The sequence below is a fragment of the Rhyacophila brunnea genome, unplaced genomic scaffold (genome assembly GCF_057557595.1).
Source record: "Rhyacophila brunnea isolate RB1 unplaced genomic scaffold, BYU_Rbru_1.0 scaffold_13, whole genome shotgun sequence".
NCBI classification, from domain to species: Eukaryota; Metazoa; Arthropoda; class Insecta; order Trichoptera; family Rhyacophilidae; genus Rhyacophila; species Rhyacophila brunnea.
In genome coordinates, this window is record NW_028232785.1 from 35,000,805 (window position 1) to 35,024,177 (window position 23,373).

The following is a 23,373-nucleotide window of genomic DNA, read 5'->3' on the forward strand; positions in this document are numbered from 1 at the left end:
AAAATTACACATACTGGTGAAAAACCTTATAAATGCAGTGTATGTTCATATAAATGCTTGCAACTTGGTAATCTGAAAAGACATAAAATGACACATACTGGTGAAAAACCTTATAACTGCAGTATATGTTCATATAGATGCTCGCTACTTGGTAATCTTAAGATACATTTAATGACACATGCTGGTGAAAAACCTCATAGATGCAGTGTATGTTCATATAGATGCTCGCGACTTGGTGATCTCAAAAGACATAAAATGACACATACTGGTGAAAAACCTTATAACTGCAGTATATGTTCATATAGATGCTCGCGACTTGGTAATCTTAATATACATTTAATGACACATGCTGGTGAAAAACCTCATAGATGCACTGTTTGTTTATATAGATGCTCGCGACTTGGTGATCTGAAAAAACATAAAATGACACATACTGGTGAAAAACCTTATAACTGCAGCGTATGTTCATATAGATGCTCGCTACTTAGTAATCTTAAGAAACATTTAATGACACATACTGGTGAAAAACCTTATAAATGCAATGTATGTTCATACAGATGCACGCAACTTGGCCTTCTCAAAGCACATAAAATGACACATACTGGTGGAAAACCTTATAAATGTAACGTATGTTCATATAGATGCTTGCGACTTGGTCATCTTAATGTACATAAAATGACACATACTGGTGAAAAACCCTTTAAATGCGATGTATGTTCATATAAATCCTCGACATCTAGTAACCTCAAAACACATAAAATGACACATACTGGTGAATAACCTTATAAATGCAATGTATGCTCATATAGATGCTCGAGACTTGGTGATCTTAAGATAGATAAAGTGACACATAAAAATTGTTTAAAAAGTTACGGGTTTATGTTAACCAATTTACGTGACCCCGCTTGCGGCTAGCTTATTAATGTAACCAAGCCCGCGCTATGAAAACTAGGGATGAACTGGGAGGATGGATCTCCCTTGTGGTAACACAACTTTTGATTATACGTAAATAAAACTCTTGGTTAGTGTGATACCAAATTTATTCAGGTTCAATGTTCACAGTGTCACAATCAAGTTATTTGTCATTGTTCAAACAATTAAAACTTATCAAGATGTCCGTGAACTATTTAGTTAATTATTATATAATCTTTATGAAACCTTTCAAAAAGTTTCAAAATGTTCACACTCAATCTGAGGAAAGTATACGCAAATGTTCGATAAATATTTTTTTTTTCGTAAAATATTCTCTTATACAATGTTACAATCGTATTATATTCACATAATATTAGGTTTGAAAAATAGTTTTTATTTTATAAACCGCTTATAAAAGGTTCATTTATATATATAAACTTATTTATTAAAAGTTAATAATGTTTACAAACTTATTCACTAATAGTTTATTTATATTAACAAACTTATTGACAGAAAGTTTGTTTATTATTTACAATTAAAGTTTCAAAATTTGTTATTATAACTATAAAATAGTTTTTCAAATTTATTATTATAACTATAAAATAGTTTCTAAAGTTTGTTATTATTATTACAAACTCGATTTATTAATTTGTTTTTATTTCAAAACAGACTCTGGCGTAATTTATTTCGATTACGTCATCCCGAAAAAACACCTAACGAAAAAGATGTTACTCCGCCGAGATACGTCACAGTCGACAGTTAACTGGTATCCGGTTTTTCCCGTTACTACTCGCCTCCTTTTGAAGGAGGACTTTTAAATTCGATTTCGCGTACGATTTGCGCCTCGACGATTTGGAGGTCTTACGATCAACGACTTGATGAACTGCTACATGGTAAACTGTTGCTTGTATGGAAGAAGGGTCACTTTTTATACCCTCGGAATCGAGATCCAGTAAGAAATAGTCCGAATGGGATAGCAAATCTGTCCCTTTCATCCAAAATTTAGTTTAGGCATATCTTTTATCTATGATACTTTTCTAATAGAAATAACTTTCAATAAAGTTGAGCTGAATTTATCATGTGTCGTCCGTGGTTATTTTTATAGCCTCCGGAACATGTCTCGTAAATACGCAGTTAGGAATGAGTCACAAAAATGTCCAATGAGCTATTACAATAAGTATTCGTGTGTGGAATAAGGGGGTGACAGTCCTTAATCAAAAACGATTAAATCAAGGCGTTACGCCTACCAAACTTTCCCATGATAAAGTTTCCACCACTCTAAATCGTTCCAGACCAATAAAAATTTATCTAACTTTAATAAAACTAGTTGGACCCAAAATAACTTTTTCATTTGATAACTTTCCTTAGTAGGTACGGTAATTATCACGTAATAACATTACAATGATACATCCAACATCCACAAATAAATATGTAAATGCTTCAATTTATCAAAGATATTAATCACGAGCAATCACTAATTTATGAATCTTTTAATAGTGTTTTAAAACTTTAAACTAAATACAATCTCTTATTTAATTTCTCCTCGCGACGTGAATCAGCTGTATCAAATATTCGCGTCGAATACTTTTCGTGATTTTCACGGTCACGCGATGTTTTTTACGTATAGAATTTTAACAATTTATTTCTTCATTCATTTGAAGTGCGATCAAGATTTACTGTTGCTTATGGATATAAATCCATCTAAGGCAAGGCCTCGAGATTCTCTACTAGTTATTTTTGCAATATTTAATGGATTTAGCGGATTTTTAGTACACAAAAAATCTACATTTTATAATTACGCGTACATAAGCATATGTACGAGTTTACAATATTTTTATAATAATAGCTTAGCTCACCTTAATCTAATTTAATTAATATAAAATTTCATTAGTCATAATTGTACAGTCCAGGAATTTATAAAAGTTAATATTTTTATTTTTATACATTTCCAATACACGTACGAAGCTTAATCAAGCATGTACTTAGCAAAGCTCATCTTAACAATTTTTCACATGTTTTATTTTCAAATTCCAATGGACATTAATCAATAGAAACAAGTTTATTCATATCTCAGAATGGCAGCGACAAAATCTATTGAATCGCGTGTATCAGAGTCTCTGATCACAGCGTTACAATTACGCATGAAAAGTCTCGATTTCTGAACTGAAATTTTTAAATAAAATTTTCATTACATTTATTAAAAAGTGTTAACAATAATACATTTATCTTCTATTACTAAACGATTATTCTTACTTACTACCTGTTTATGGTCTTTTGACCAATTATATTTATGCTTCTTCCATAGTATGTACTGAGAAGTCGTTTTTGACTTGCCAACAAGAACTATGGGACTTATATACATCTTATTAGTACTTTGTCGCGAGGTTGTCGCATGGCTTTTGAGTGGCAGAATTGACTACAAGGCTAGATTTGTATAGTTATGTCGTCAACCATACTCTTTTTCAAACACCAACTGAAGGTCGGAGTTTTGTTCGTGTCACTACTTCGAATAAATATTTTTTTAATTTGTACAAAACATATTTATTTTTTCTCCAAGAAATATAACCACTGGACGCCTTTTGCAATTTCCTCATGCGCCCCTCCATGCATTACACCCTAAAATCATACATGTTAATTTTAACAGTCCCTAAAACGGTATTTGAGTTTCATAGTCCTCTAAAATGAAAATCATTTGATTTTTAATATATTCTCTAAGTAAAATATGCAAAAAGTGAGTAAGGGATACTAAATATTATACTCTTTATAGTGTATAAATCAAATAATAAATACATAAAGTTCAAGCGCTTCCAATGCAATTCTTTTTCTCATTTTTCTCAGAACTGTCAAAAGTCGTTTTAGGGGCTTTTGAAATTAGACGCTTCAAATAATATATAACGAATAATTAACTATGTCTTTTATTCAACGAATAATTCACAAGATTTAAGAATATATCATTCTGATTATTGAACATATATTATTTTGAAAAAAACACTTTCTATATAATAACCAATTGAAAAAATCTTTTTTTGAAAAAATTAAGTCACCTCGACGGGGAATCGAACCCTGTATCTCCCGAGTATACGCCTCATCCGTCGCATTAAGCCATTATGCTACGGCGTGACATACTAATAGCGAACAAATTTTAACTATTGGTCAATTTCTATACCTACCCATCAGCGTTCCTTCCAAATCAGCTACTTTGGCAATCGATTTTTGTTTCTTAAATCAATGTAGGTATAGTACTATTACTTTTGATTACTAACCGACGTCGTGGAATTTCTCCAATATTTTTTAGATGTAGCTACTTGCACGTCTTGCTAATAATTTATAATTAACTATTTCTTTTATTCAACGAATAATTCACAAGATTTAAGAATATATCATTCTGATTATTGAACATATATTATTTTGAAAAAAAACACTTTCTGATAGAGTATCAGTATTTATAGTATATAGGGGTGACTTACTTTTTTCAAAAAAAGATTTTTTCTATTGGTTATTATATACTCTATCAGAAAGTGTTTTTTTTTCAAAATAATATATGTTTAATATAATAACGGGTGCGAAGCTTTTTTATGTACGCGTGCCAAATATAATTTTTAAATTATCAGACGTGCTGAGCATTTTTTCATGAGGTAAAATAGTTTTTTAAAATTCCATTAAAACAATGACGATGATTTATATACCACTCACAGAAAATATTTATAGCTTCACTAACTTAACTTCACTTTTTCAATTAGGTACGCCGAATATTTCCGTCCACCAATTTTGTAACTGTCTGCCAGAATTACTATTATTAGCTACACCAAGTTTTTGATTCATATTTGGTGCATTCATTTTATGTGTGTAGAAAAGAAAATGGTTAATAATGAATTAATTAATTTGGTTCTTATCGATCAAATTGACATGAGAATTGCTTTGGTCAGACGATATATTATTTCGTTATAGTGTTCTCGAGCATTGTAAATCGAAATCAAAATTAGAGGTTCGCGGCACGGCATCTCCTACCGTCTGATGAAGTAAGTGTGATAATATGATATGTGACGCATAAAGTCTAAGGACCAACCTTTGCAACTATATATTTAAATCAAACGTAATGCTTATTGTTGAACAGTAAAATTCTGTTTTTTTAATACAATGCGATCTGTCATTTATTAATATTATAGGAATTATTTTTCTTCAAACGCGTGCCATAGGTTCGCCACCTCTAATATATATCAACGCTAGTGCACAAAATCATCTCTTTTAATTACTGTCGCCATGCTGTGTGTACCCACTTCGATCCTGAGACATTTTAATTCTACAGACATTTAGGTATCTATTTAAAAAGTAAAGCAAATGGGAAAGGTTTTTTTTCGGACACATGCGGTGGGCAGAACTGCAATGTCAACTTGTGTGCAATGTTTTTGATGGCAATAAAAATCTCAATATACACAAAGATTGATCATTGCTTTTTTGAACCCGGACACTCCCAAATGCAGTGTGATTCAGTGCACGAGCAAATTGATAGAACGTCAAAGAATATCGATATATTTGACCCATCTGATTGGTACGCAGTGGTTCGGATGTCGTCAAAAGGTGGAAAGACAAGTACGCTATCAATGAACTTGACACAACGTTGCTATAGGATTTGTTTCCCGAATATCCATTTTTGTCGAAATCGACATTTTAATGCAGTTCAATTTCTTTTATCGAACTCTACCGAAATCATTTATAAAAAAGATATATTTTTATCTAGGAACAGAGATATTTTTTTAAAAAACCCGAATACGCCATGTTAAGTTACAATTACTCCGTGGTGTTCTCCCGAATATCCAACTATTCGTACCTGAATATCCAAGTTAATTTTGGTCGAAATATATCTCTGGCTGAGTGTTTATTTCCCGAATATGACTTAAATAATAATAATAAAATAATAATAATAAATAATAATAAAACCGCGCTCACGCCGTGCATCTCGCTCCCACATTCACGCTGTCTAGTTCTAAAACAATCACGCCCACTTTAATATGTTTCGGCCGTCCGGAGACTTCTTTCAAATTTCGTCTTATTGATATTGTTTTTAACGTTACTATTGTTTTAATAGTGAATTCATCAAATTTGAAGAGATCATTCATAGCTGATACATCACCAGTTCGCCCTGAACTTACAGTAGAGTTGTGGAAGTGACTATTTTACCCTAAATAACTGCATTTTGTTTTGATAAATGACACAAAATCCCAACGGTTATATGAATTCTACAGTATGACCCGGCAACTACTATGACGTAAAAAATAATTATTATTTCAAATTATTATTAATCAAACATTGTTTGTCTTTATTTTACTTTTAATCTAGGTATTTCTATGAAAATAAAGGCGATGCTATTATTTATTTTTGAATGCGCTGATAGTTAATTTAATTTAATATGTATGTTAGTAACTATTTATTTGGTGGATATTATATACTAAGAATATTGGTACCTACCTAATATTAGCAGCTAATGGTAATTAATTTATACATGCTATTATTTTGTGTTGTTATTCCTTACAATAGTAAACATATAATATTTATTTGGTGGTTTGTAATAAGTTTAATTGTCAATTATAGAAATATATAGATATAATTATATACAGATATATATAAATAGATTTTTTTTTTTTTTTGGAAAAAGTATTAATATAAAATTGTTAGCAAGTACGAGTAAGTACCATTATAAAATATTGGAGAAATGACCGTGACGGCGGTTAATAATTGAAGTAGTAGATACCTTATAATATATTTTCTCAGAAGTTATTTTAAAAAATTATGTAAGTATGTTCAATTATAAGAATGGTACATTCTTAAATCTTGTGAATTATTCGTTCAATAAAAAAATAGTTAATTACTTAAAAACTATTTTATTACTTAATCCGAAAAAAAACCGAAAAAGCGATTACCGCATGTTATTATTACATACGAACTTGGGTAATTACGATCATTAAGTACCTATTTAAATAGTAGAGGTAATTATTAACAATTATCGTGTAAATAAATATAACATTTGAGGCGCGTACTTTTTGACCACTCAGTAATCTGTGGGCCGTGCAGCAATACACTACGTTTTTAAATCCCGAACGTCCATGTTTTGTCCCGAATATCCATTATTCTGAGAGAGCGCTAAAAATTTCCCGAATATCCACAGTGAATACTTGTAAATAAAACGCATTTTCTGTGCATTTAATGAATTATACCAGTATATTACTCTTGGAATCTATTCTTAGATAATTTTGCAATCATACAGTATTGAAAGAATGATTGATACATCTACTGATATTAAAATATACGACAATGAAATTTGTTTTTCGTCTCCTGTAAAATTGACATTTGGTCTATTCGGGAAACAAATCCTATAGCGACGACAACGAACTTCATTGACTTAAAATCTATTGCCAAAAAAAAAAAAATTAAAAACAAAAAGATTCACTCGAATGAAGACCAAGTAAACTGGTCGAAAATTTCTTGGTTCCAATATAGAAAAAATAAACCTAATAATATATAATTCAATTATGAAAAATCTGAGGAATTTCGCAGTATACCGATACAGCGGCGCCTCAGTACAAGACAAAACCTATAATTCAATAAATTTTATACAGGCATATTATAATAAACCACAACCAATAGCCAAAGAAAAAATCTAGATTTAATGGTGCTTAACAGCAATACCACCAGTTTTACAATAATTTAACTATCAGTGGTGATATTCATGATTATGAATCGGATTGAAAATGATATTATATCTTAATATAATATTGACACCCCGGAAGTCCGGGTAGGGAGGGGAGTCGGGGCCACACAGCCCGATCCGACCTTCGCGCTCAAGTCTCCGGTCAACCGGGCGTCAATGACGCCCTGATTAGCGTGCTGTCGGTCGGCACGTGGGAGTCACATGACCAGCTTCCACCCTTCGACTAGCTCAGAATAGTTCAAGGCGGTCAATAGAAGCTGGGTTTTAGTTCGGTAGAGCACGTTCAGTGTACGGTAGGTCTTGACAGTTGGGGGTAAATGCAGGATTGACGGGATGATAAAAATGATGAACGCACCAATTAATCGACGCAAAGGTCAACAGTTTTTATTATTAACTAGGGTTCACAAAAAAAGTTACATACACAACACAATATCACTACACATTAATAATTTCGCCACAACCCTAAATTTGTTATTAATGAGCGCCGTGGGCTGCGGCAATTAAAAATTTAAGGATCGAATCCTTCCACGTTCGTAACACGTGAACGCTTAAATTATTTTTCACAATCGGCGAAAACCCTAGGAATGGTACGCGGGGACACACAGCCCATCCTATCCAACGGCCTCGGTTGTACTAACTTTCTTCTCCCTTTTTCGACTCCTCGTATCCTTAGATGGATTAGGCGGGAGTCTCGCACCTCTCTGATTGGCCGGTCAGATCAGGCGAAGAAACTTTATTCATCAATTTTAGGCGCATTTCCCAGAAGCGCCTTTCGCGGGTTAACCTAACCGCTTATGCGCCTACGGCTACCGACTGCATTTGGCAGGGGTAATAAAAAATCCTGGACTGAAAACTTCGCGAACACACTTTCTTTCACGAGGTTTTACATATAGTGGATTACAAACAAAAAATAATAAAATAGTACCTATTACATTTAAAAATATTTATCAGAAGAACACTTTCGCAAGGAAATTCCGCGATACATAATTCGAGATACTTGTTGACATAGGTACATAAATTTAATTTCACCTTTCACCAACAGTGTTACTAATTTTGAAATACCTACAATAATAGTTATCATTACTACAATTGATACAGAAGGGCCGTCGGCTTCAATTGAAAGTTATAAAAATTAACATGAGTAATCCACAACAAAAATTCACGGAAAGAATGTAATCTATAATAATCATTAAATTATTAGTTAGTTGCAAGAGATATCAAAACCAAATGTAAATAAAAACAATACCTCCCACGGGGGCAACATAATAAAACAATTCACTCGTAAATTTTTGCACCCCTGGATTACACCGGCTTCTCTTTACTTTCCCTTCTCAAGGAATATTATAAAAACAAAAAAAAACCCGCTTTCTCTTGCTTTAACCTTTCCCTTACCATGGTAAAAAAATTACGCCCGATCCCATGCCGTCCACTCAGTGTCCCGATGGAAATTTGGCATTTTAAGGCATTTTAAAAGCTAATTGATTGCTTCAAAAGGTAAAGTATGTTTTTAAATACTATTTAGTCATCGTTTAACATGTTATTCTGTGTATATCACATGCAATTATCTTATAATCGTGTATAATAATCGAACATCGATAAATGTACGTCATAACCAAACCACGGCATGTCTCGATCTGTTTTAAATGGAACAACCAACACACGCTGTCATTTCACGGAGAGTGGGGGTGGCTAATTCATCCGAAGCGAACGAGGGATGTTTTTAGGTAGCATAACATCTGCATGGACTTGCGTTATCACGTTTACCACATAAAATAATAGTTATAATTTTGCAATATCGATTCCCTGTATACATAATTTTAAAAATTGTGATCTTATTGTATCATGTTATTAGGTTTTATTAAAAATCGGATTTTAAAACACATTAAAAATATACTTACATAAGAATAATTAAACAACAAAAATACTCCGATCGTATAGTTTCCACTAAATATATTTTAATATTATGTTTATTATGTTGAAATAATACACATTAAAAAAATTAAATCACTACGTTACTTGAACCTATATGCACGTTTTAAGTCTATACCTCTTAGACTATAGATATATCACACCTACTTTTAGATAATTTCATAACAAGAGGTTTTATAGTCAATAATAAAATACATAAACATATATTTAATGTAATATTGTATCCCCAGAAAAATCTACTTTTATACATATGGATAATATGATAGGTACCGCAATTTAATACTTATATATTATAAACTTCTATTAAATTTTCATTATCCGAAATTTTATTGTCGTTCACTTCAAACTCAATATCAGAGTCATCACAAAACTCCTCTGCAGCCACCCTGATTTCTTCCTCTGTTAAATATCTTCTCGGCATGATTAAATATTTTCAAAAATATTTGTCAATTTGATAATCGACGTGTAGATGATGGGAGTACGCACAAATCTAACCGTTCGACTGCCTGCTGTGCACCCAAATAATAGTATGTTTTTTTAGGTCGCTCGAAGTTTTCAAATACACATGGCCCACAAACCGATGTAATTCTTACATACCTGGCAATAAGGGTTTGTATTCAAAATCCGGGTAAATTTATTTTTATTACGGGCGCAATAAAACTGAGCCTTTCCGGTCAGTATTTTGAAATAAACGGCATATAAAGCGAAGTTGACTTGCTAAAATGAACACTTATAACATTACATTAAGGGTTGCTTTGGCGTTTATCGTCAGATGCATTTGAAACATTTATAATTCAAGGTTCGATATATTGTAAGAGGCTACGGCTGAATGCATCCTTCACAGAATTATGTTGAACAAAGACATAAATTTCTATCTCTGACTAACAAATGACATTTTAAAATAGTGTCTCATGTTTACATTACTATTATGCGCGTTTCTCTAACATATATCTTTCTAGATAGCCCTGTCACTGTCTTATCAAAATATTGATTAGACTTTCGAAAAATGATTAATTTTACATATAAGACATTCAATTCAACTACCGACATATTTTTCTTTTTATGCCTAAATATTTTATCTACAAATAGCTAAAAGTAGACGTTTATATACATAATAATAAGTGGGGTATCTATGATTTAAGGTCATTTCTAAACTCCGAGACCATCGTGGCAACGGGAGTGTTAATAACGACCCAAGGTTTACCTAAGTATGGTTAAAAATGTTGTAAAAATTCAAATTTAAATTCCCGCGCTGTGTCCTTTAACTACGTAGTCATTACATTTTGTTTTGAATTATTATCAATCTTGCGTGATCAGCCTCTATCTCGCGTATCTGATAATTAGTATATTTATTCCGCTAACAAATAAAAGTAGAGATCATTCCACCTGATCGAGCAGCGACAGAGGGAAATCCGGCTGGGTGGACTACAAGAAACATTAATGTGGCATCCATAATGCCGGCGCTCCATTGGCACGCAAGTCAGACGATTTACAGTCTTCGGACTTTTTTTTCGCGTGGAGCACCCCAGGTCTGCGGACTTTTTAATCCGCAGACCAGGCTCGTTGGATTTCAAACATGTTTGATATTTTACTCGCCGAGCCGCTGAAATTCGTACGTTCACCACGCTTTACCGTCACATTATTTATATCTATGCCGACGGACGACAGCGCCATCATTATTTTACTGTCATTCAAAGTGTTCGGACATCTCACATCGATAGCAACAATGGTAGATCTACGAGTGCATTCGAAAAGTTTCTTGGAAGATTTTATTAGTTGTTTTAAAGACAACCCATCGTTGTGGAAGACGACCAGCCCACTATACAAGAATCGTGATGCCAAGTCCTTGGCGTATGCGGAACTTTTGGAGATTTTAATCAAGGTGGAGCCGCAGGCAAGGGTCGACGATGTTAAAAAGAAAATACAGACATTGAGGTCGGGTTACAGAAAGGAGAGAAATAAAGTAAGGACATCATATCGAAGCGGAGCCGGCACAGACGCAGTTTATCTACCCAAACTGTGGTACTATAAAAATTTGGAGTTCTTGAACGACCAAATGGAAGGTATGTAGGAATGCTTTAAAGCTATTTATTATACACGTGCAGATTATGAAATTGTCGTACCTAGCTCTGAAAGTGACATCGTATTAGATTAGCTACTATTAAGCAATTAAAACATACAGCTATGAATCATTTCTAGTCACAATAAAATTTCTTATTCTTTGCCGAGGTAGGTAATAAATAATAATAATATATAGGTACGAGGGAATGCTTTAAAGCTATTTATTATACACGTGCAGACTATGACATTGTCGTATCTCTAAAAGTGACATCGCATTAGATTAGCTACTATTAAGCAATTAAAACATACAGCTATGAATCATTTCTAGTCACAATAAAATTATTTATTCTTTGCTGAGGTAGGTAAGAAATAATAATATATAGGTACGATCATGGCGGTGGAAGCGCGGCTTATTGAGTCGTGGTCGGGTCCCAGGTTCAAATCCTGGGTCTGACAAGTACACATTGAATTTCAATTTGTGTATGAGTCAGAGTATGGACCTAATATGTTGAGCAAGTGGCTGACATCCATTTCTCGTAAAAACAAAATCTGTCAATACAAACCTCCACTCCGTGGAGGTCCATGTTACGATCGGACATGGTCGAAAGAAGAAGAAAAGAAATGATCATAAAATCAAAAATCGCTCGAGTTAGGTTCCTTCAGAGACAATCAATAAATCGTCAATCATCAATCAAAATTAATGGTACAGTTTGGTTATGAGGAATACAGCGGAAAACACATTTTGAAAATACCCGATATACTGGATTACACCAATTATACCAATATCAATATTAACCGTATGAAGGAATGGGTACTTAGGGGAGAGATAATAAAAAACAAGTTTGAGTATTATGTTGTATTTTAACAATTTACATTTTGTTTTACAGAATCGAGCTCAATATCCAGCATGGTGGACGATTTGGAAAACATGTCTCCTGATGAGAGTTACTCCAACTCGTTAAACAACGAAGATTGTATTGAGGTAAAACATTTTAACTAAATTGTTACATTGGTTTAATTTATCTATTGCTTATCATACTTTCTTGCCATGTGACAGCCCCGGTAGTATTAAAATATTTTTCGAAATCTCCTCGCGCTTTCTTAGCATTGGCAGTCGAGTTCCGATTAGTCGTTGCTTCCAAAGGCGCTAAGGTGTCCTGTGACCTCAGTCCGAGCTCTATTAAACCTGTCTCAGGATTTTCCCTATCAAGGTCATGAGAAGGAGTATAAGTATGTGTTGATTTGCGACGAAGAAAGTTGTGCAGCACACAGCAAGTTAATACAACTGTATTGATATTTTCAATTTTCATGTTTATTGGAGCTTGAAAAATGCGGAATCTAGCAGCTAAAATGCCAAAAACATTTTCTATAATTCGCCTGGCTCTGCATGTCCGATAATTATATATTCTTTTACTGTGTGTTAATTGCCTTTGTGAATACGGCTTTATGAAATCGTTACGTAATGCAAAAGCTTCATCGCCAATATAAACAAATGGCAGTGCATCAGAATTAGCAGTAGGTTTTTTTGGTGCAGGTATTTTTAATCTGCCTTCGTCTAAACGTTTGAAAAAATCAGATTTTCTCAGTACGCCTCCATCAGAAATACGTCCATTTGTTCCAACATCAACATAAATAAATTCATAATTAGCATTTGCAATCGCCATCAAAACAATGCTGTGGAAATGTTTGTAATTATAAAAGTGGGAGCCGGCGCCTGCAGGTGGCACGATTGCAATGTGTTTCCCATCAACTGCGCCCAGGCAATTTGGAAATTGCCATTTACTATTAAATTCTTCTGCAATCGTCTCCATTTCTTCGTGCGTATCAGGGAACTGCAACAAAAAATAATCAACATTTTATTTACAGATAGAATATTCGCCTTCAACATCCACGTTGTCGACTACTCCAAGGTCGAATCTCAATAGAGCACCAGAACCCCCATCGTTCAAACGAAAAAAATCGAATGATAGCGCCAACAAAGTGTTAGAATTAATCACCGACAAACTAAGCAAGACTGAAAATGAATTTGATGTTTTTGGCAAAATGATGGCCATGAAACTACGATCGATGTCACAGGGACAAAGATTGGAGATTGCTGGCCGAGAAGCTGATGCATGAAGTTGCCTTTATGGGACAAAGTGACAAAATAATGCCAGCAACTACTGTTCATACTCAACCAGTTTATCGTATATTAAGCAAAAATGTACAAAAGCCGGTATAATAAATTAATGTTTTTTGTATGAATAAATATCTTGTAAAAATATTTGTTTTTTTGTTTGTTTTTATGCCTATAAACCTTAGCTTAAGCGATACAACAAATGGTAAGTATTTGAGCTATGTTAGCAAACCTATATTATTATGTGGCCTCATTTAGAAATCAAATTCCATGCTTGCTTTTCGAAGAATATGACTAGTATTACAATACATTCAACAGGAATAATTAAGCAGCTTGCTTACAGCCTATATGGAGAGTCCTGGCTAGGTACAGCATTCTAATGGTCTATTGAATATTTAGCATGTCAACGATGGCCTTTTTTGTGACTATATATATACCTATCTCAAATGCATCTTGTCTGCCATTCTTATGATGTTGCCGTCTATGATTTATATAGGTAAAACAATCCACTAAACGTTCACTTTATAAGACCAACCAATGTCTACTTGTTAATGATATATTTGTAAATTTGCCCAACTTTATTAGATGACGTATAATATAATACACACCTTGAAATATTCTCCTTTCAAAACGTCAATGATGACTTGGCAAGTTTCGGGAATTATCTTGCCCAGAGTTTGTCTTCCAATCGCAGTTCTATAATTCAAGTCAGTGAATGTTCCGCCGGCAGCCAAAAATCACAGGGTTGCACATAATCTATCATGAGGAGAAATAGCTTCCCTCATCATAGTATTTTTTTTTTTTTTAAATGGGGAGACCAAATTATACAGTTCTGTGTATACATCCTCCGACATTCGCAAATAATTGCGGAAATCGCTCGGTTGCAAACGCAATTCTCGTATTAAATTTGTGTGGGATAATGTCGTTCGTTTCCTTATCCAATGTTTCACCCAGTATTTGTGTACCCTTTGCTTCGTTATTACATTATCTGCCACCCAATAACCCAAAAAACATAAAACGTCGGTATCATTTAACGCCATCACGATTTAACTGTCAGATATACGTATATTATCTATGCTGTCAAAGTCGACTGTTTTACTCGTCAAATTAATTATATACTCGTTTCGTTGAACGTCTGTTGGCCAGTAGCAGAACGTAGAAAAATCTGTAGACTTATTGTCGTCGGACTTTTGGCTCGCCAATGGAGCGCTGGCAATAAAGTTATAATTTGTCTCTGACACTGCCATACATTCGCATTTACCCCGTCAAAAAACCCGAAAGAAGCACCTGCATCGATATGAAGATCCGGTCAAAAGAGTCTCAAAAATTAGCCAAATATATGACAAATTGATGGCTTTCATTGTATCTTTTGATCCCCTACGTAAATAAATGTTACGTTTGTTCATTAACAACAGGTAAGTAGGGAGAATCAGCGGCGTTGGCTTTTTTGAAACTCTTTTGACCGGACCTTCCGTACCGATGGTGGGTGCTTTTTTCGGGATATTTTGACGGGGTACTTGGTGAATATTTGCGTTGGTTTGTGCGAGCGTTAAACCTTCGTATAAAAACGCTCTAAATAGGTAGGTAGGTATGCGAAAATAAGGAACATTTTTCAAAATTACGTTATAGAGAACAATATTTTATATATAAAATTGAGCTGTGTTAACTAAACGACATTTTTATAATTTGAGATAATTCCGACTCAAATTTTATCAATACAATAAGAAATACGAGTGAAAATGGCTTGGGTGGCTTTTAGTTACTCTTTGATTGTTCTTATAAGATTGTAATATATATCTATATTCAGTATTCCGTATTAACGCATAACCGAGAAAATTGAGATTAAAAAAAATACAAGGTTAGTTTAATATAATATTTAATATAAGAGATAACACGCTTCATGAATATTTATGATTGGTAAATTATGCCGAAAGGTAAGTTTTAAGTAGGAAAGGTGGCATTTTAATGAAAACCATTGACGTTTAATTTCAATCATTGAGAGCCGTTTATCGAGGCTAATTGACCGGGCCATTTGTTTGTGGAAGCGAAATGTTTTCGTGGGGCTCATAAACTGGATCCTGTTTTATTTATTATACATTTAATTAAATGAATACAAAATAAAGACGGAATACCGACTATGGATATATTATATTATCTTATAAAAACAATCACTAATCAAAGAGTAAATAAAAGCCATTCGAGCCATTTTCACTCGTATTTCTTATTTTATTGATTAAATTTAAGTCGGAATTATCTGAAATAATAACAATATCGTTTAGTTAACACGGCTAAATTTTATATAAAAACTATTGTTATCTATAACGTTATTTTGAAAAATGTTCCTTATTTTTGCATACATACCTACCTATTTAGAGCGTTTTTATACGAAAGTTTAAGCACGTGTGTCTTTGTATCAAATTTAACTTTATAATTATTAAAATTTTATGAAATGCATTGACGAACTCTAATATGCTATACTGATTTTTGAAAACGGCGTATTTTATTAGATACTCGTACCTAATTGAAAATGTTTGAATTTTATTCATTGTAAAAGATTTTTATATTTGTACTTATTGTCTACGCTTATAATAGCGATTTAGCCATATAATACCAATTTTTTCAATGATTGTCTATGCTCAAAAGGTGTCGCTTAGATGCTTTCAAGTATTGTAAAAAATCTGCCGTTTCTCTGCGGTGTACTCTCGGTAAATTGAGCCCGATTTGCATTAAATGTCATTTGCCTTTCTGATTATTGTTTGCTTAGATAGAACCAACGAACGGGTTAGCTGTCAAACCGAGCTGATACTGCGCATGCTTTTTGACATTTATGAACAGTATTTAGACAGGCAACCATGAATAGAGTAATGATCGCTCACCGATTCCAAATTGTCAAAATAATCTTTGACTTATGCGATGACGCTCATTTTTGACTATACGGATTGGTTAATAGACAAAATTGGCGTACATGGAGTCCAATCTAGGTGAGACCCTACAGACTCAATTACATCAAATAAATGCACTGCTTTTTTGCGATTCACATTCTGGTGAAATCATCGAACTTAATTTATTAAAAAATGAAGCATAAATGAAGCACGTTACATATATCATACAACAAGTACGTATATACAATGCAGTCTGCATGATGTGGTAGATATCTACGATCGGAGAATACTGTCATTTTATTCAAAATAAATTAAAATGCAACCCTTTTCTCCCATAAAAAATACGTATTTTTTCCAAAATGGCCCTCCAATACTATTTGTATGTGTTGCGAACACGCAACATGGTTAAATTATCATAAATCAAAGTTCAACAAATGAATGATCAATGTAAGATAGTTCCCTAGTAACAATCAGTGATGGTCCAATCAGGGCTCGAAATAGACCGGGGCGCTGTTCTGGTTCATAAAATTCTAAAAGATACCGTTCCGGCTCGTGGTTTCATTAAAAATTGCGTTCCATTTCGTGTTATTGAGATAGTATTGCATGTATTTAGTTTTTAAAGTTCCTTGTTAAAATTTTATATTAACGAAGTTACGTTTGGCCGGGCGCGCAAGAATAAAATCTATGTATAGGTTTATCATAAATTATTTCTTCCCAACCAAAGTTAACGACACCAGTGCCATGTAGTAAGGTAGCCGCCGACAGCCAAAGAGTGCCAAATGTAAAATACATTGGAAGTTCCGTTCAAATTTTCGTAGGTAAGTACTGAATATTGTAATAACACTATTATAAGGTAAATTGTGAAGTAAGTAGCTTCTTTAAGGATAAATTTGCTACGTACTTTAACAATCAATCGTTTTAAGAATTCAGTGATAACTAATTAGAACTGATTAAATAATATTAAAATGTCATTACTACATTTTAGGTTATTGTACACGTACCTAAAATGGAAGTGATTCACGCTGAAATTTTGTTGTTAAGATCTGGTTACCGGACGGATCCATTCAAAATGACAGACGAGGCGTTTGTGAAACGATTCCGGTTATCGAAACCATTGGCAGGTCATTTCCAGGCTGGAAAATCTAATGGCAACCCGCTAGTTGGGGTTGATCATGTCATGTGAGCATAATCAAAAATATAATGCAAACTCTTACACGATCATAAATGTCCATTCAGTATTTCTGTTGCATTATTGGATACCGTTCGAAGCACTATACCTCCTTTGAAGATAATGTTGCGTTTTGCTTCTTGTTTGCGTACTGCTTCATTTTGCCCTTCAGGTGTTGAGTCTTCACGATTGAATAGGCACGTCAATGCGGTTTAATTTTGTCGCTGCGCTAATGGAAACACCCTTAAGCCCGCTCCGGGTCAGGCGAGTAGTTAAGTCGAGTGGCGAATAATTTAGTAACTAAACGTGTACGAACAGACAAATTAAGTCGGGTATTTTAGTAAAATCATTTAGTCTAGTCAATCTATCTTGTTGTAATTTTTCAGTCGAGTAGCGAATCCTACCACCTCTCACTAAATACCAAACAAGTGATGATATCGAATCGAACTCTATGCATACAACATTTGTGTGGAATCATGGGAAAATACGACCAAAATCGATTTATTGTTCGCAAACGGTTACTAATGAATAATAGGTATCGGTTACTACGCTATAATAAACCGACCTTATTCTACTGAACTCTTACTGTGTAAATGTCTAAAATATTAATATGAACATCTCACGAATTATATAAATGCGGAAGAATATCAATTTTTCTTAATCCTAAAATTATTAAAATGTTCATAGGTAACGCAATAATATTATGTAGAGAACATACCATAGGTACGGAATATAATAAATGACATCGTTTTTAGGCTAGGTCCTCCTGGACAGTTATTACAATGACAAATCGTGAGAAGTGATTTAACGTTTCCGACCAAACCACTTCTGACGGTCAGAAAATGTTTTGAAGTTAGCTAGCACAGTGAACTAAACGTTAAATCTAAAACTATTCCGGTTTGCTTATAACGCATGCGCAGTGCGCCAGTTTTGACCTGTCAAACCCTTTAGCTGGAACGCCTGAATTTATGTTGTCGTGTAGCATGGTAGATAATTTAGTAGAATTTGAGGCTTACAACATTAATCTGTTACAAAAAGTTTTGAAAATAGAATAATTGGTCTATTCTCACCCCATTTCACGTATTTAACGACTGCAAGTAGTTTTTATAGACAATAGGCTTACCGTAAAACCCCCTAACTTCGCCAAGTGTCCCTAACTTCACCTAAATCAATTAAACACTAGAAACTCATGTTTTTACTATCGCAACACTTTAAGCCACTAAGGCAATTTTAAAGATAATATTCGTCCTGGCAATACACAATTTTCAAACCGCCATTATCTTCGCCGTGTTTGTGTTAGTAACGTTTATTCGAGTCAGGTGTGAAGAGTTTTTTTCGGAATACCTCTGAACTCTTGCTGATTTCTACGGATTTGGTAGAGGTAAGTTCTTCATATTTTTACTATAATATAGTGATGTAGTCTGCTTGCCAAATGTAATGTGAGATCTCCTATATTTATAACAAAACATCAATTATTTGAGTATGCAATGACAGGCTATGTTTTGTGAACTACTTGTTCCTATACTTCGTCTGGCGTTAGGGTTGTCACAAAAAAAATGCTTTTCTCGAAATATTTATCGTATTTGTTTTATAATATATTTTTCTCTATTGTTTTAGGTATTTGTCATAAAATGGAAAACGAAAAACAAAAAAAAATCAAAAAACCGCTTTTCAAAAAGAAGAGGAATTATACAACGCAACACAGCAAAGAAATGTTGGAAATTGCTTTAGATAATATCAGAGAGAAAAAAATTACTTCGTATGAAGCGGAAAAACAATTCGGCATACCCAGGAGGACATTACTGGACAAGTTGAATGGAAAGCACTCCAGAAATGTTGGGTGCCCTACGCGTCTGACGGCAGAGGAAGAATCCAAAATAGTGAAAGTGCTTGTGGCTGCTGGAGATTTTGGCAGTCCTTTAACCGTTTTAGATTTGAGACTCGTCGTTTATAGATATCTTCTTGGGAATGGCCGCGAATCTTTGTTCCAAGGAAAGATTCCAGGAATAAAATGGGCACACAATTTTATTAAACGACACAGGGATACATTAACGACGCGAGCCACGCAAAATATTAAACGGTCGCGTGCTGAGAAGACATGCAGTGAAATGTCAATTTATTTTGATAATTTGAAAGTGTCTTTAGATAAAATCCCACCTGAAAACATATTAAATTATGATGAGACGAATCTCACCGATAATCCAGGTGCATCGAAATGTTTATTCAGGCGTGGGATTAAATACCCAGAGAGAGTGCTAAACTACACGAAAGGTTCAATATCGGTAATGTTCGCTATTTCTGCAGACGGCGTTTCATTACCCCCATATGTTGTGTATAAGGCGGAATGTCTGTGGGATCAGTGGTGTATCAACGGGCCCAAAGGTGCAAGATTTAATCGAACAAAATCAGGGTGGTTCGATACTGCCATCTTTGAGGATTGGTTTAGATCAATAGTTCTTCCTTGGGCGAGAAAAAAATCTGGTCCCAAACTATTGATCGGCGATAATCTCGCATCTCACGTCAATACGCACATAATTGATGCATGCGAACATAACGAAATTAGATTTGTTTTCCTTCCGCCAAATTCGACACACATCACTCAACCACTTGACGTCTGCTTTTTTGGGCCGATGAAAAAACAGTGGCGAAGAATATTACTAGAATATAAAACTAAAAATCCATCGGAAAGTTCAATGAACAAATCTCACTTCCCTGTGTTATTAAAGGAGTTGATAGAAGTTTCTAAAAAAAGGGAAAATATTATCAGTGCTTTTTCCAGTACTGGAATTTGCCCATTTCGCCCTGAAAAGGTTTTGAAAAAACTGCCGACTCACACGGAACGAACTTCTTTTGGAGTTGATACAGCTCTGTTAGACTATTTAAAAGAAAATCGATCTCCAAATCCAATGAAGAAGGTACGCAATAAAAAATTAAATGTAGAACCTGGGACCTCCATATGCTCCGACGATTTTGGTTGGCACACCGTGCAACCAAATAGTCGTATAGAAAAAAACACATTGACACTACGAAGAGAACCTACAATCATTGCACCTAATTTACCTATTGAAAAATGTCAACCTGGTCCTTCCTCAGCATCTAGTCAGTGGTGTCCAAGCGAAAAGGACAGTAGTGTAATTATCACTTCGAACTCTTTAATATCTGTTGCAAATCCTGCACAAGAAGACAACGGCAACTCATCAGAAAATGGGTGCAAAGATGGACATAACACTGAAACTGTTGAGAAAATTGAAGTGCAAATCGAGGCCTTTATTTTTGTGAAATTTTTTTCAGAAAAACGTTGTAAGTAAATTTTCTATTGGTCAAGTACAAGACATTTTAAGTGAGAACTGTTTCCGGACCAAATTTTTAAGGCACAAAGGCAAAGGACAGTTTTCGTGGCCTAACGTAGCGGATATTTCAGATGTTTATATCACGAATGTTGAAAAAGTGTTAAAAATACCAAAAAATGGCCGACGAGGTGTGTTAGTATTTAGTGGTTTAGATTTTGAGAAATATTGCATTTTTTAAATTTTCTTCCTAGTATAAGTAGGTATCATAATAATTTATGTATCTGACATTCTTAATTATAAATATTATATCAGTGTTCTAATTTATTGTGTTTATATGTTTTTCTCAATCCGTTGTCATATAGGTATAAGAATAAGATAATGTTAATTTCTGTTTTCTTGTATTTTTATGACTTTAACTAAAAGCCATATACTTACCTATTATTTGACTATATTTATGTAGTATTTTTTCTCGTGTTAATTGTGTGTTTTTATTTCTATCGATTTTAGAACACTATATTGTTTTGTTTTGCCATTTATTTTTGTCATAACTGTTTTACAATTTTTTCTTATTTTATTATGCATTTGTATTATTTTATGTTCAATTGTATTTCTATCGCTTTTAAACTTAAATCATTCAACTGTATTTTTTTGACATATATGTTATGATAAGTTTTACTATTCTCTCTTATGTGCTCGTGTTATTTTGTGTTCTTTTGTATTTCTACAATATATTGTATTTTTTAATCATACCTATGTTTTCATACATTTTACCATTCTCTCTTATATGCTCGTGTGATTTTGTGTTCTTTTGTATTTCTATCGTTTTTAAACTTAATCCATTCTACTGTTTTTTTATGATACCTATGTTTTCATATATTATACCTATTATTGTATGTGTGTATGTGTATTGTATTATTTTGTATTTCGGTCAAACTGTATTTTCTGTAAACTATTTTATAAAAATAAATTATACTACCGACTGTGTAATTATGATAGGTGTGTTTTTTTTTTAATTTTTATGGTTTTTAGAAAGAAAAACTACTCATCACTTTGAATCACCAGTTAAGATTTTTTCTCATATTTCCTTTACTAAAAATTAACTATCTAAATCAACACATAAAAATGGTACTATAATGCTTTGGGTTTTGGCAGCCCTAGCGTCAATTGGTAGGTTGTATGAAACAGTCATTGAAGTGATTCCTATCTTCGCCAACGTAGATATTTCTTCGAAATATGTCAAATTGTCTCTAGCATAAGACCTAAATTTGCTTAACGTCATTTTTTAATAGATTTCGTGAGTATCCATAGACAATAATTTAGTGCTGGACCTCCTAAAACCCATTAGGCGAAGTTAGGGAATCATGCCGTATTTTCGTCTATATACAAAATAGTGATTTATTATATTATTTAGTATAAAATGGGCGTTACTTCAATATAAATAAAAATAAACACTATCATTGCGCATTATATAACGTCTATAAGACTTCAAATTGGTAAATATTTTGGTGGCAAAACGACTTTCTGTGAAAAAAACGGGTGAAGTTAAGGGGTTTTAATAAAAACATCGCGTCTCGCTTAGGGCCGTTTGTGTCGGTGTTCGGTGTTGCGCTCGTATATAATAAACGGGCTTTTGTACTTTGTTTATGAACGCCCCAGAGCTAATGAGTTAACGCATAATTTCGTGTTATAAATTAAGTAAACATACAACTGGCTGCGGTAATTAAAACAAGTGCTTCGGCGGCTTGAGAATGTAGCGGCCGACGGAAAAGTGTACTGGACACGCGTTGACTCATTATCTCTGAGGCGTTCATAAACATAATACAAAAGCCTCCTTATTATATACGAGCGCGACACCGAACACCGACACAAACGGCCCTAAGCGAGACGCGATGTTTTTATTTTATGCTAGCTACTTTTTGACAGGTCGTGAATATCGGTTAAACTCAAAATGAGACTGCGCGGTGTAGTTTGTTTTTTTTTCAGCATGTTTGCCTCTATTGCGCAGGTGCAGATATCGACCAACTTCCATCTGTCAAGTGAAAATTCAGAAGCGAACTTGTTTGATTCATTCAAGCAATCTTGCAACTTGCACGATAATACATGTTTACACGTGCATTTTCTTTTTATGGCCGCGATAATACGTACTATCAGCAGTAGGTAAATCAATGTTTGTGTAAACGGGGTATAAAGCTAATTGTTATTAATAGTAAAAAAAACTAACCTCAAAATAATTGCAAATGGGATCGTCACTATTCTCTTGCTTTACATAAGTGCGGGCGTCAGGATTATTTGGATCTTTTATCGTCGGT

General features: G+C 33.7%; 1 protein-coding gene across 1 annotated transcript; it reads left to right on the forward strand.

Annotated features, from left to right (window-relative positions):
• The first annotated feature begins 19,069 nt into the window (after positions 1-19,069).
• LOC147077380 (uncharacterized) lies at positions 19,070-23,104 on the forward strand. Its single transcript, XM_085941672.1, has 3 exons — positions 19,070-19,155; positions 19,392-20,747; positions 23,070-23,104. The coding sequence occupies exons 2-3, from the start codon at positions 19,406-19,408 to the stop codon at positions 23,102-23,104; spliced, it is 1,377 nt and encodes a 458-aa protein (XP_085797798.1). The 5' UTR covers positions 19,070-19,155; positions 19,392-19,405.
• The last annotated feature ends 269 nt before the right edge of the window (positions 23,105-23,373 follow it).